Consider the following 14,837-nt stretch of genomic DNA (forward strand, 5'->3'; position numbering starts at 1 on the left):
AAACAAGCACCCTAATTATGACTCCAATGATATTTTTCAATTTTAGTGTCTGAGAGAGCAAAGCAATGCAATCAAAATTCAAAGTGAAGGTAAATCTGTAAACGAAGCCCTCACAATCAAGAGACTGGAAAGTAATTTTGATAATTCAAAACTGGAGAGAGTTAATAATGTGAAGCAAAACTCACATATACTCCAGTTCCTCCAATTAACTAAACAGAGACTCACAGCACTGCCAGGTAACATTACCTTAAGTACTTTCTAAAACTGGTCCTTCAAGGGCCCTGAACCGATGGAAGAAGCTAAGATTATACTATAAAATAAATTATTCCATAATTGCTTCATCTCACTGTCACCAATCCTATTCTCCCAAAATATTTGCTGTATGCAATATATTTCACTGCTGGGAACCAAACCCTGTATGTGCAACCCCCTAGAGAAAACTCTCATGAGAACCTTCCTACAGTTTTCTCTCCAGATTTAACTCTAATTTATTAATTTCTTCCCCTGAACATCCAAGCCATCTCTTCCAAAAGCAAAAACGTCCAAGTATTCCCCTATTGCAAAAGATGCAAGCATTCAGAGCCCCTTCTTTACTAAAACACTCTAAGCCCTACAACTACCTTTTTACACAAGAAGCATATTAGCACGACTACCCAAAGAACAGAGCAGACACGAGGGCCATCGTGCTTTAGAACACATTTGCCAATTTCGTATTTATGTGTTATTTCTACGAAAGCCACCCATTCCAGAAGGAAAAGGGCTGCATCCTGAGATACGTGCAGCTATCAGACAGCAAAGCTCTACACTAGACCATGTGATTTAAGCGCCAAACGATTGCAGTGTGTTACTTCCAACATCTTTCTTAACAGAATTACCAACCTGAAGGGACAAGGGGCTGTTTCCATCCTGAGCTTTAGTCCAACAAGCAACGAGTTTTTCCACGTTGCCGGCACAAATGTAACAGAGACAAGCCTGTGTCTGCAGAAGGCTGTCCCCCTCGCTCTCCAGCCTGTTACCCAGCAGATCTAGGAAAAATATGAACAAAGAAGATGCTGTGAATCACTCCAGTGATCCCTCCATCACTGCCGAGGCTGGGAAAGCCTGAAACGCCTGTTGTGTCTCTGCTCAGCACAGTCAGAAGGCATAGTGCCTCTGGGCTCCATTGGTAAGGACATACTCTGGTGTCCAGCACAGATTATCTCACAGGAGCCCAGGGCACTTCAGAGGCAGTTCATGTCATGATAGCAAGGACTTGTCAAATGCCCGCAAACCTGAGACACATCAGAGGGGACGGTTCATCTGCTGACATGACAAAGGACAAGAGGTCAGGGTTTGATTCTTCCCTCTGCCAGCCGCTTTTTGCAGGCCCTCGTTTCAGTAGTGCGACCCGAGTGTTCAATCAGCCAAGGAACTGTGAGCAACAAAGCTGTGATACTGCTCTGGGCCGACGTGTGCTGAAGTGAGTCACACAGCTCCCTAGACACCATGGCTGGTGTCTGAGGGGCACAGGGGTGTCAGGCACACAGCAGTTGGCAATATAACTTCCCTATGGGTTAAACCCTTGCAGCACACATGAGGGCAGGCATGCTCACTGCCTGTGAAAGAGGACTCTTTTCAAGAAGTCAAAATTGCTCTTGGGAAAGAAGAGCGAAGCACTTTGCTGAAACATTTCCACTTGCATCCCATGCACAAACACTCAAAGACACTGGTCCCTTGGCTGAGACACCTGTCACATCAACATCACCATTACCCATCTGGAAACAGTAAGAGACCAGTAGCTGTGCACTACACAGGCGATGCCAGACACAGCTGCTCACAACGGTCTGGGTTCGGTGTCCAAAAAATCAGGGAACATACTGAGAACACAGCACCCCAGAGGTTCCTCTCCCTCCTCTGCAACAGGACCGAAGAACTATATTATCCATCAAAGAAGCTAGTGAGGCATTACAATAATTTACTGGAAGGAAAACAACCGTGGCAAAGTGTAGTTTTGCTGTAAGTGGAATAAATGACATCCAGTTTGTACAGTGTCCCTACCGCAAAGGGCTGCAAACTCATCTGGCCTGGCGTAAGTGAGCACAGCAGCCAAAGCCTCTCTCCAATTCTGCAGATCGCAAGACTGCACAATCTCTTTCCAGTTCTTCGTTACCACTGCAGTGATGAGCTAGACCAGAAAGAAAGAGACCACAGTTAAGATCTTGGTAGGATTTCTTTTGTTTTTCAGGATACAGTATAATTTGTATCTATTCAAGTGTATTCATCCCCACTGTATCCAAGGTCATGGCAGATACTGCACTGCAATTCAACAGCTGCACAAGAGCACATTTTACTTCAAAAGGGGTTCAGTGAAAAATCACAAAACAAGCTCAGATAATCAGACAGGCGAATTATTCTCGCTACAAAACATGCAAGAAAAGAATGCACACATCTCTGCAAGCTGGGATTGCTGCAGATGGTTTTCAGCACTGTTTTTGCAGACAAAGATAACATACCAAGTATTTAGTTATAAAGCTTCTACACAATGCCCAGCAAGGGGTATGAATTTTGTTTGTCAAACTGTTTCATTCAGCTTTAAGCTCTTGGCCTCAGGCTGACCAGTGAGGGTCAGTTGAAAAGGCTGCTCGAAGAAAGAAGCAAGTTGGCAGCAATATCAACCTGAGCTGGCTGCAGTATCCCTGCCCTGCACCCACACACACAGGCTACCTGTCCACAAGCCCTCAGAACGAAATTCCAGTTTCTTCTGTCTCATACTTTGCCTCCGGATATTTTGCTTCAGACAAAAGACAGACTTGGCAGCTGTGCTGCTATTTACTGAACAAAGCCCTTGTCATGCCAAGACTTCAAGCTCAGAAACAGCTGAACAAGCAGTAAGCGTGCAGTTTGGGACCAGAAAAGAAAAAAACACACCTGAGCAACAAATACAAGGTCCTAATTGCAAGGTCAACACTCACTTGTTAGCACAGGCACAGATAACTGGTCAGCTCTCCATAAAAATACCTTTTCCCAAAGGATGAGCTACAGTGGAGAAATTTCCCACACATTACAAAATTCTCCTTTCTCTGATTAGGCCAGAGGCAGGAAAGGCGCTGGGGGCAGGGGAAGAAATCCTCAGAGTCTTAATACGTGAGATTTTCCTCTTTTCACTTGTCCACTACTAGAAATGCAAATTGTTCCTATCTCAAACTGGGTCATAGGCAATAACCAGCAAAATCGCACTTACAGACCCTAGCCTGTGGTGCTGCATGCCCTAACTCCTCAAGTGACTGTGCTTTGCGGCCTTCAGCCCTACTCCAAGAAAGCACTTAAGCACATACCCTTTTATAGGCTGTCTCCTGCTACTGTATACAATGCCATTCTTTGACAATGGACTGCTAAAAAGTGACCAAAGGAACTTTCTCCCCTCCTCTAAGAGTAGCCATCCTTGCCAAACCAATTGTCCTGTGCTCTTTTAAGGCCACTTCTCCTGTTTCATCCTCCTGTTGCTACTTTCTCATGTCAGTACTAAAGAATAAAGAATTGAACAAGCAGCAACCCCTAGCATTGCAAAAAGCTGAAAAGAATAATAACCAGCTGGCCATAACACACTGTCTCCTAGACAAAGGGTGATTGATCTACTCTGAGCATACTTAGCTCTCTTCTGTGCATGCAGTGAAACAAAGCATTGGCAAAATCTGTTAAGACTGATCACAGGCAGAAATCAACATAATGCTGCTGGCACTGAGCATGGGTCATATGCAACTCTTGAAAAATGTGGCAAGATAACAGACTGAAATGTGCGCTGCTTAAGATATTTATCAGTGAGAATCTACCAATGTATATGCAACTCAGACACTGGAGACAAGGTAAAGAATATTCTTCTTGTGTACTGATAGCCAGGTAGTGTGCCTCTTCTGTCCTTATCAACGCATTACAAAAGAATAACAGAAATCCTTCTGCTCTGAGATCTTGTGCATGACTTGAATACTTACTAGCTTCTCACAGAAATAAACCTATGAAATGGCAAGAAAACTTTTAAGGTGAAAAAGGGAGTTGCCAAAGACCTACATTCATGTTGTTTCTTAACTGAAAAAACATACCCTGGTAATTTTGCTCTGCATCTTAGCAAAGTACTTTTCCTGTGTCCTAGAAAGCAGCTCTTGTCCACCTGCGATGGCCAAGATAATGGCATCAGCCATGCGGTTATCGTGCAAGCAGAGATCTACTGCGCTCTCAAAGTTACCCGTCAGCAAAGCCTGGGTAATCAAACCGTCCACATCTGCAACAAGAGAGGAGTGCATTTTCAAATGATGGCACAAAAGTCACTTAAATATGCAACAGCAGGGGATTCTGTCCAACTGTACAACACAGTGCAAAGTTCTCTGCAAACCAGTCTGCTCCAGGCAGGTACTTACAGGGATGCTCAAGTTCATCTCCAGTCTCAAACACACTATGGTCACAGCCATATCAGGTGGGGCACTGTCAAGCATCACTTACCTTGCTGCAGAGCAAAATGCTAGTAAATGCTAGCAAGATGCTAGAGGTCTAAATGTCCTCTGAAACAACTACCCTGCATACAGTGCCAGAAACAAAGTCAAACCTAGACACGGGTCAATGGCTTCTGTGTTATTCAAGATCCCCTGGGAGTTTCTGTACAAACAGCGACGTTAGCACTTCATGCCTGATCAGGTGTGTGTTCTTTCGTATCAGAAATCAGCACTCAGAATAGCTGCATTTCAGTGATGGGGTATACAAGTGCTGTATACTTCCTTTCCTTCCCTAAAGAAGCTGTATTTTCGAGTGCCTCGAGACTGCTGTGAAATGAACGGAGTTAGAAGAAAGTCATGACAATCCTTCACAATCTGTGCAGAAATTGCCTTCTCACAGGAACACCGGTATCAACATCAGTATTTCTAAATATCAGCACATACAATTAAATCAATATCAAGGGTTTTTTTTACCTCCATTAACAGAGATGTTAAATGTCTTCTTTGCAGATCCCAAATCTTCAGTTTCTTGTTTATAGTCCCTCACCCTCTAAGAAAAAGGAAAAGCATAATTTTTGAGATTATGTAAGCACTTGGAATATACACACATTTAATAAAATAAGGCTCTTATAATACAAGTTAAAGGTAGACCTTCAGACTACCAGTTGCCTAAGAGATCATTAATGTAGAAGGGAAGAGTATCCCTGTCATTTGTTAGAACACTGTTTCAGCACAGGATAATCAACTTCCTCTGGTGCCTGCACAAAGTCACCTCCTAAGCACACTGAGAAAAGCCTGGGCTTATCAAAGGACCTCCAGTGCATGTAAATGCACCATTATAAAATCATTGTTCTGAGAGATTAGAGTGGACCATTTTTTAAAATGGATGCCAATGGGAAAAAGTGCTGGAAGCCCCAGATTTCTAACAATCAGGGAAGGCTTATGCAAGCACAAGTGTGCATACCTAGAGATCACAAATACCAGCAACCAGACACCCAGATCCAGGATACTGACTTGCATACGCACATCTGTGCCCGTATACACACAACCCCCTCAAAGCAAAACAACAGCCACAACCACAAAACCAGAAACCTTCTCCTTTCCCTCCTCTTTCAACTTCAACCCCTACCAAGAACAGTCTACCATAATGCTACCTAGGTTTCACTTTGCTCCGCTTAGACTTTCAGCTTATCCTTGAAACACTCTGCACGAGGTATACACCCTAGTTTAATTAAGCAAAACACATGAACACATGCTTAATTTTCAACATAAGTCCAGCATGGTCCACACAGTCTTAAGAGCTTTGCACTTAATACACGAGTGCTCAGCAGACAGAAGCTGCTTGTTTATAAAACTCCCCCAGGGAATTAAGACAGAGAGCATTGCCTGCAAGTACTTGGATTTTGGGATTTCAAACAAAACCTTTCAATAATAAAAAAATATTACTGAGAAGGAAGTCTCTCTCCACCATCAAATTTCACAGCACAGCCTAAGAGTGCAGAAACTGTCCCACAAACTGCCTCCTCTGTCATAAGCCAGTGTGCTAGTACATGCAGTGGGAGTTCAAGAGTCTGCTGAGAACACCCTGCTTATATGCTGATCAGTGAAATTGTACTTCAGAGAATGAAGAACAAGTACACAGTTGATGAAGAACAGGCATTTGGGATGGGCAGGTAAGTCTGAAACAAGCTTTATGTTTGGCTCATAAAAGGAGGCAGCGTCTGGAAAATCATTTTGCTGTCAGATAATGCACGATGTGTGTTTGGTATCAGTTGAGAGCATGTTGTGACTATCTCAGGAATAATGTGCCCATCTAGTTACTTTATGTATGTGACAGCACTCCCCGATGCATCCTCAGTGGCTTCAGGCCAATCTCACAAATATTTACCACCCATGCTGGTAGGCTATGGTCATGTTTGGCTGTGAATTCTCTCCTAGAAGAGACATTTGTTATGAGACATCTAATATCTTCATGATTGCATACAGCAAAATCCTTACGCAGTCAGACACGTCTGCCACTACAGTGTCTAATGAATTATCAAGCAATCAAGCACCTAACCTAAGGAGAGCGCTCTACTTGGTGTCCTTAACGGGCTGTTGTGTGGAGTCAACAAGTACACCACTCCAACATGCATGAGCCATAAACCACTGTCCTCATCTTCACAGACAACTGCAGACAGGCACCAAGCACAGGTTTGAGCACAGGGAGCATAAGTAGTTTTGGGCTAACAGCTCAAATTCTAATCCAAAAGGGAGACTGAGGGAATGGGGGAGAATGAAGCTGGCCTGTTCACACAGGAATACTAGTGTTTTCAGTCCTATTAACCTCATATGGCAGAGCCTGGGTCCTTAGTTCTAATTATAGACCTGTCCCCACATTTAAAACACAGGGCAGAAAGCAATGCTGCTCAAATGAATAGAAATGAACAAAAGCTGTAGGATCCTAAAGGCAGATGTGGTGGAGCACAAACTGCCTGTGATAAACCTGGCTTTACTGTTGCAACAGATGATCACAGGGCAGCTAGCTACCAAAGCCCTGATACTCGCTGTTCAGGTGCAAAGGGGAGGGATGGCACTGTGATGTTGGTGGGAGCAATGCAGAGAACAAATGTTCCCCCTCTCCTGCAGTACCACAGCTGCATCTCTGCAAAGGGTTATACCTAGAAACAGGGCAGTAATAAGCTGACAGCTTGGTAATAATCAACCAGAGGGAGGGAAGAAAGGAATGAGGAAAGGAAGGTGGGTGGGGGGGGGAAGGGGAAGAAAAAAAAAGGAATGCATTAGAGTTGTGGCAGCAGATTATTTAGTACGTGTTAGGGAAACGTCACGAGTGAAAATTACGGCAGAATAAAGTCCTTGAGTCTGATGCCAACTGGACTGTTACAAAACGAGCTTGTTCTTCATTGCCACCAAAACCTATTCACATGATGTCTGAGACTGATGAGAAAATCTGAAGCAACTTAACAGGAGCCAATATTTTACTCATTCTAAATAACGTCTTGTATTTCCATATATCCTCAGCACTAGGAAAAGCCAACAAAATAAAGTGATCTTAATAGTAACAAAGTAAATACACAGGAGGCCAACAGGGTTGGTCTACAGGGCAACAGATACCTCTCCCAAGAACTGCTCCTCCGTAGCCTGGCCTTCATCCCCCTCGTTCGGCACAGATTCATCAGATTCTGCGGGAGCCTTTAGCAGAGAGGATGCCATAAAAAAAAAGCCAGCAAAAGAGGAAGAAATACTCTACACTGCAGAGTATAGCCACTTTCCCACCAACAATAGCCAGAACCAGACTGCAAATCACAGAAATGCATTGGCAATATATGCTTGAGTACAGCAAACACGGTAGAGGCCCTCCATTTCCTTGGTCTTTGTCATTACACAGTATCTTGTGCTGTTTTCATCTTAGCTGCCTGAAAACACACAGCAAAACTTTTCTTCCCCATTAGGCAACTACAGATGACATCTGAAATGTCTATGGCACAAAAGCAATGCGGTCCCCCTGTTGTGGACTCAGGCCATTGCAAGTACAATGGGCAACGCTGTATTTATCACTCTTGCAGGGAAGAGTTACGGGACCATGCTCTCAGTCCTGCTTTTTTTAAAGCCTGGGGAAGGTGCTGATCTTGAAACCAGCTGCCAGGCAGCAAGACTCTGCCCTACTGCACAGGCAGCACAAAGTGTGACAGTGGGCAAGACACAGGCAGCCAAACGGAAAGGTGGAGGGACATCACTGAGACCCTGAACTAACACCTGTGACTAAGAGCCCTTTGTTGGGAAAAGGGGGGATATTTGAGTGGAAAAAAGTGGTTGTTTTTTTAAATAAGTACCTTCATCCTACTGAATGTAGGAACTTGTCATATGCTGGGTTATTTCTGACTTTGGGACAGCTACCAAGCAGAAAGAAAAACTATTCTTACTTTGCATATTACTACGGCATTATAAAACTAAACACGGTGTTGTAAACATGTGTTTGCTTACCTCTCCCAAGTCACCATCTGCAAGATCCTCTTTATTCAGAGCAGATGTAATCTAGAAAACAACCAAGATTTAAATAAGTGCCCTTTTATTTTAGAGAGGCAGATCTCTCGGATTGCAAACTGGCACGTGTAGCTAGTATGTTGTTTGCAGAACAGTTAACATGAAACTAAAGCCATTTCCTTTCCCAGTCTGGTGATGAATTTACTGCTAAGACCCCTGCACCCCAAACTCTGATGGAAACAACAGCTGCTCTATACCTTTAAACCTTTAATTGTTAACTCAAGGGCCTCAAACCTCACTAGAGCTGCTGGAAACCACAGTAATAAAAATAGTATCAGAGCATGCAGGACAAAACCCTCTGTCTGCTCTGGTTAGAGAAAATGAAGCAGTGACAATCCTTGTGGAGCAGGGACCCTGTCAGGAAGCTGTGGTTTCAAGCAGAGCAGGCATATGGTTGTGGGCTAGGATTTTCCAAGGTACGGAAGAGTTAAAATGCCTAGCTTTTACTGCTTTGCAAAGCAAATCATGACTTCAGATTCAATTAGGGCCCTCAAAAATGCCAGTTTAATGTATAGAGTTTAGAATACATGCAGAAAATATATTAGTTCGGCATCTGGGAGCCTGGGTTTCCTAATGCTGCTAACGTTATCTACTGCTTTTAGTATTGCAGGCTTTATTTTACCCTTGTAGGCTAGTTTTCACAAAAAGCTGAGCTCAAATTGCTGGATATAGTTTTCTCTTTCTTTTTTAATCATCAGTTTACAATAGAAAGGAGAAATCCAGAACTTGACTTGCATATGAGAATCACAGGTTTTAAGAAGATAAAAACAAAATACCATGTTCTTAACAGATTATTCCAAGAACCTGAAATCTGTGACCCTTTTTTACTTTCCTTACCCTACCGGTAACATGAAAAACAAGTTGTGATTTAATGAGTTTATCAACTGGGTATCACAAATTTTCAGACGAGCTGTCCTGTATTGTTTCTTGACACTTAAAGAACAGGGATTCCACTTCACTGTGGAATGCTTTGTTGAGAAACAGCTACATGAAAACATGGCCTTGCAGCTCCCCTCATCTGTTCCTCAAATACTGAAATTATGGGGTAGGCCCAGCATTTCAGGCCACTCCATTCAGCTACGCCCATTTTCCCAGCTTCTCCCCATGCACAGGGCATATCAAACCCAGAGCAACAGCGGCAGTGGGTCCAGTTTGCATGAGGCCGCTCCACAGGAGCACTACTAAATTTCAACCAGATTTTCTAATTGAGATCTGCTTTTTGAAAACAGGATTCCCTTGCATGAGTCAAAGGCAAGCTCAGCAACAAAAATTTAGAAGCTGAAGACAGACTGTTAGCAAAACCATGATTTTTTCTATAATCATAGTAAGTTTGCCCTGGAGGCCATTTAATTCATAACCATAATGACATTTTTATGGAGCCACTCTTTGAAAATAAAACATTAGTTTGATATAATGAAAATTAATCAAACGTTCAAATCCACTGAATCAGAACTGAAGAAATACTAGACAGTTCCCGGGTACAGCACTGAAAGCAACAAAGACCCAAAATGCACAGCAGGTATCCCCCTGTAACACTGAGATAAGAATCTTCTTCCAACTTGGAAGGAAGCTCTATACTTAAGATGTGCAAATTGCTTCCTGGTAATCCAAATCTTGCCTTTCCAAATGTAACCAGGTTTGAACTTTGTTTTCCTTTTTTTGTAAAAATGAATGGCATCCCACACACACACAAAAGACTATTCTAGTTTTTCCAAGGTAGTTAATGAAACCCTGAAGATTGCTTACAGGTTCTTCAACCAGAAAGCCTAAAACCAGATCAGATTCCATGATGCTACAGTAGAAGGATGTCACATAACGAAGTTACATGAATAGCTTGAACCAACAAACATCAAAGCTTCTTGATGGGTGAGAATTTCAGATGAACATTGGACAGTCAGATGCAGACACACCTCTGAAGTCTGTTGCCTGCTTTGAAATTTTCATTGAATATCCATATTGCAAGAAGATAACATAGCTAATAAAAAACCCAACAAAGCAAATTGCTTGCTGTAAGAATTCTGAAGTTACCCACGCGTTGTTTATCTAGACAAATTTAAAGAGCAGAGGAAGATTTTTAGTGTCCTTTGGAACAAAAGAATTCCTTAAATAACACAACTATTCAAGTCAGCCATGTTTGAACGGAGGCTCTAGCACCATGGGTAACTCGTATTATGGCTATTAGGAGAGTTGGAGCACTGACAAATACTATCTGCTCGGAAACAGACCGAAAATAATGTTGTATAAAAATGTTTATTGTATTGAATAGCCTGGGGATCTTGGTAATTTCTCTTCCAGTTCCACAGGTAAATGAGTACTTCAACCATGCATGGCATCATCAACATTTTAGGCTGTATTCTGCAGATACATCCACCAGTAAAGCATTTAACACAAGCACAGCTTCCAGGCACATTTACCTTCTTCCTCAGATCATCTTTCCTGTATCCCAAGAGCTCAAGGTATTTAACACGTGAATCTTCTTCAAAGTTCACCTTTAAAAAACAAAATTTAAAGAATATATTGCAATTCACAATTTTTCATTTTCTCCCTCACTGGCTTTTTACTTGACTGGCACAAATTAGCCAGTGAGAGCTAGTGACTGTGGAGACTGAGTATAATAAAGAGAACTGAAAAGGTCTTCAGTGACTTGGGCACCCATGCAGGTAGGCAGGGCTTCAATCTGATTATTGTAGGGGAATAATCTTCTTATCTGGTTCACTTGTAAACCTCTAAATGTTCATAGTGAGCAGTGAAAAGCACATCTAAAGCTGTCCCAAAGCTTTATCCCTTGTCACCAGCTCCCTGTACAAAGATGTATTGATGGGGGATGCCAAAAAACACAGGACAGCTTCCCCCAAGCCTTGGCTTCTGCCATGATTTCTCACGAACCCCACAAACACCCCTGGCCCTGAGGACCCTCTCTCTTCTGGTGGGCCACTCCAGCAACAGGGCTTATGGGCGCTATTCCCACAGCCTACACTTTTGGTTCCCAGCATCTCTTCTGCTAAAACACCATAACGTGCAGAAGGAATCATTTCTGCACTGGCTTTCCGAGTCAGTGGGGAACTCCTGAACTGCTGTTATCCTGTTACCTTTAAGAAGGCCCACACATTTTTCTCTAAGTCAGCCTGGGCCATGTCAATTTTCTTCTGGCAGTAGCCAACAAAGCCTTCGGACTGCACAGCCTCCTGCAGCTGGTTTGAGCGGGCCAGGAACTCCTTCTCTGTAACAACCTGGCTCACGTAGACATGGTGACGCTGCTGCTGCTGCTCGATGCCTGGCTGCTGCTGAGACTTGGCATTCTCAAATGTAACCAGCTTGCCTCCAAACTGGAATTGAAGCACACATGCAGTATGTAAAAATACAAGTATACACTGGAGTGTATATGAAAAAGTATGAGCATACACATATGTATGCACATGATTTTATGTAGCATATATATGCTTGTCGTCCAATGGACAAACATTGCTGACATGAACTCATTTTTTTTCCACCACCCCATATTTCTATGCATGTAAGGAGTTTGCTGGATAAGCGGGTGCACATTCAATAAGATTTATGAGCACAGCTACTCCTATGCCTGTTTTTTCTCAGGCAAAAGACTGAGTAGAAACAGAGAACCAGAGCTGTGGGTCTGTACGGTGTCCAGCATAAACGGAGTATCTCATGACATTGCAATGTAATTACCAAAGAAACCCATGCATCCTTAAATAAATGCTCAAGCATGACGTCTGCCCTGCTCTTGGCAGGTTGTTTACCAGTTAAAAGCCTACTGAGAGATGGGCAGTAAGTTGTGTCATCATTTGGAGAGAAGCAAAATCAACAGAAGAAAAAAACTAGAAGGGGCTTATTATATTATTTCATTCTATAGCTCAAAGTTAATTTACACAGGCCAACCCAATAAATGACAAAGTCAGCATTACAAAAAGTAAAAAGCCTAGCCAAGAAAAAAACTGACAGCTGTTCCTGGAAAGCCAGGACGAATAAGGGAATAAACACCATTATAAAATGACACATCAGTCAGTGGCTAGGCAACATCACTTGTCTTTGATGGGAGAAAATTGCATTTAATTTGTGCATCGGATCGTGAATAGCAGACATATGATGCTGAAGATCGAGCAGTATTTTGGCAAAGAAATCCATTTCAAGTGGACAGGCTAAAATCTTCAGGAGATCCCTAAGAAATGGCCTGTGGGTCTAGAAAATAAGCCGAAGGTGGAGCCAAAGAGCACACAACTCTGCTCTCACAAAAAGCAGGGCATTGCCACCGTCTCACCTGGCTCCTCTGCAAATCAACCAGCCATGGAGGAGCCTAGCCATGTGCTGCTGCAGTGACTCCTGCTACCTTGATCAGAGCTAACCTGAGTATTCTCCACCACACTGACTCACATAATAGCTTCAAACTGCACTCAAGTCTCAGATTCTTGCCCAGTTCGGTCCCGTTCCCCCTTCCCAATGTATATTTGTTTACTCCAAAACAAGCACTGCACATAAATAAAAGCAAAGCCCTAATCCCAAAACAGAAAGAAGTAAGTGCCTGTTGGCAACACAATACCTCCATGTTTCTTTTTCCCAAGCATTTTTGTTATGCTTTTGCTGGCTTGCTGTCCCAAGCGCCCTGTCTGGAAGCTGCCGCCAGCATCTCCCGCCATGACGACAAAAAGGGGAAGTTCTCCCAAAGTGGAGCACAACATTAAACTCCCCTCTTCCTAACGCATTTTGCAGGTGTCACCACTATCTCCCTCCCTGCCTGGCCAGCCATGCCTAGCCTTGTCTCCTGCTTACCGAGAACGATGCTCCCACGGGTCGCCGGATCCATTTGGGTGGTTTCTTTAGGGGCAAAATGACACTCTGTGGCACGGTCTGCTGGGGAAGCTGCAGGGGCGGGAGGGGCTGTCCCGTACCAAATGGATCAAGGTTCCCAAAAGACGATGAAAGCTTCGATAACAAAACAGGGAAAAAACAAAAGCGACATATCTCCAATAAACTAAACATAAACATTTACTTGCCTTGGATTGGTAGTCCTGCAAGCAGGGCTGCAGACAGCCACTGAAGACTTCCCGTGAGCCCACGTTTCCCTTCCCCCTCCTCTTTCTGTCCATATTCTTAGCTGAACATTTCTCAATACCTGGTCAACTTGCTTCTGCCTCAAGCCATCCATGCTGCCTCCCATAATGGAGTAAACGCTGATCCGCCCGTCGAACGAAGCCGCAGACAAGACAGCAGGGTTCCTGGGACACCACTGGATATCAAAGCACCACTGTGTGTTCGTGGGCAACTCATACAGCACCTGGGCAGCAAAACCAAGTCTAACAAATCAGGGCTTTTATGAAGCACCATGTCCAACAGCAACAATTCTCCTGCCTGCCCTGAGACTGGTCTACTCTTCTTGCTCCCCAGCAGCCTCCACGTACACACTAACAGTGGGCAAACCCTGACAATCGCCAAAAAGGAGATTATCACACACCACTGCTTAATTTCCTTCTCCTCCCATTAAATCTTCTATTTAATCCAGACAGGACAAACTATGCAGGCGGGATATTATGTCTGTGCTGTCCCACTGCAAGCTGTGAGCTGCTGATGATATTCATGCTAGCTCATTCAGACGTGTCCAGGCTCCAAAGTAAGTCTATTTTCGCAGGAAAATTGGAAAAGTTAAAACCTGCGCTCTGGGCAGACAGCCTCTCCTGCCCTGGAACAGACAAGCCTACCACTACAGCAGACATTTAACTATGAACTAGGAGAAACTCAAAGAGCAAAATGCTAACTGCCTCGTTGTCTCCCAGGAAACTGTTTTTTATTTTTAATAAAAACACGTAGTATGATTCATCCACATGTAAACCCTTCCTAACAGCACAGGATCCAGCTCAGATAATTCATTTACCACCCCACAGCTTTTGCACTTTTAGACCAATGTTTGAATTTTAGAAACACTTCTCGCTCTGTCCTCCAGGATGATTGCCCACTGCAGGCAAGGAGCCCTCCAGCGTGCCTGAAGCCCTTCTCGTGGTCTAGGGGCAAACACTCAAGTTGTCTGAAAAAAGGATCTGCATCCCCTTTGAAAGGTATCCCTAGGCCCAAAAGTGTGGGGTAGGAACACATTCAAGTAGCTTTCACTGATCTGCCACTATTGTAGTAATCTACAAAATCCCTCTGGTCTGGATAAAAGTTCTCACACTTACAGAAGGAAAAAGGCAATTGCAGCAGTAATCCAGCCACATCGGGCCCAAACCAAAAGAGTAGGAAGCAAATACTTGGTTTAAGTGGGGCCATTTCTATTCCTTATAATGAGCAGGGACCTTATTACTTAGCAGGAGAGAAGCAGTAAGGACA

General features: G+C 43.5%; 1 protein-coding gene across 10 annotated transcripts in view; it reads right to left on the reverse strand.

Moving 5' to 3' along the window:
- SEC31A (SEC31 homolog A, COPII component) overlaps positions 1-14,837 on the reverse strand; it is a 59,828-nt gene that overhangs the window by 20,800 nt on the left and 24,191 nt on the right. For 8 of the 10 annotated variants that reach the window (XM_075149849.1, XM_075149854.1, XM_075149855.1 and 5 more), the window contains exons 10-19: positions 13,633-13,794; positions 13,290-13,442; positions 11,597-11,833; positions 10,922-10,996; positions 8,448-8,498; positions 7,578-7,655; positions 4,938-5,013; positions 4,077-4,255; positions 2,038-2,164; positions 880-1,025 (exon numbers count right to left, since the gene is read on the reverse strand). In XM_075149849.1, the coding sequence (XP_075005950.1) occupies positions 880-1,025; positions 2,038-2,164; positions 4,077-4,255; positions 4,938-5,013; positions 7,578-7,655; positions 8,448-8,498; positions 10,922-10,996; positions 11,597-11,833; positions 13,290-13,442; positions 13,633-13,794 (1,284 nt within the window). The remainder of the gene's footprint in view (positions 1-879; positions 1,026-2,037; positions 2,165-4,076; positions 4,256-4,937; positions 5,014-7,577; positions 7,656-8,447; positions 8,499-10,921; positions 10,997-11,596; positions 11,834-13,289; positions 13,443-13,632; positions 13,795-14,837) is intronic. The other 2 variants (XM_075149850.1, XM_075149853.1) reach the window with 1 other exon arrangement.

Source organism: Calonectris borealis, chromosome 4 (genome assembly GCF_964195595.1).
Source record: "Calonectris borealis chromosome 4, bCalBor7.hap1.2, whole genome shotgun sequence".
Lineage (NCBI taxonomy): Eukaryota > Metazoa > Chordata > Aves > Procellariiformes > Procellariidae > Calonectris > Calonectris borealis.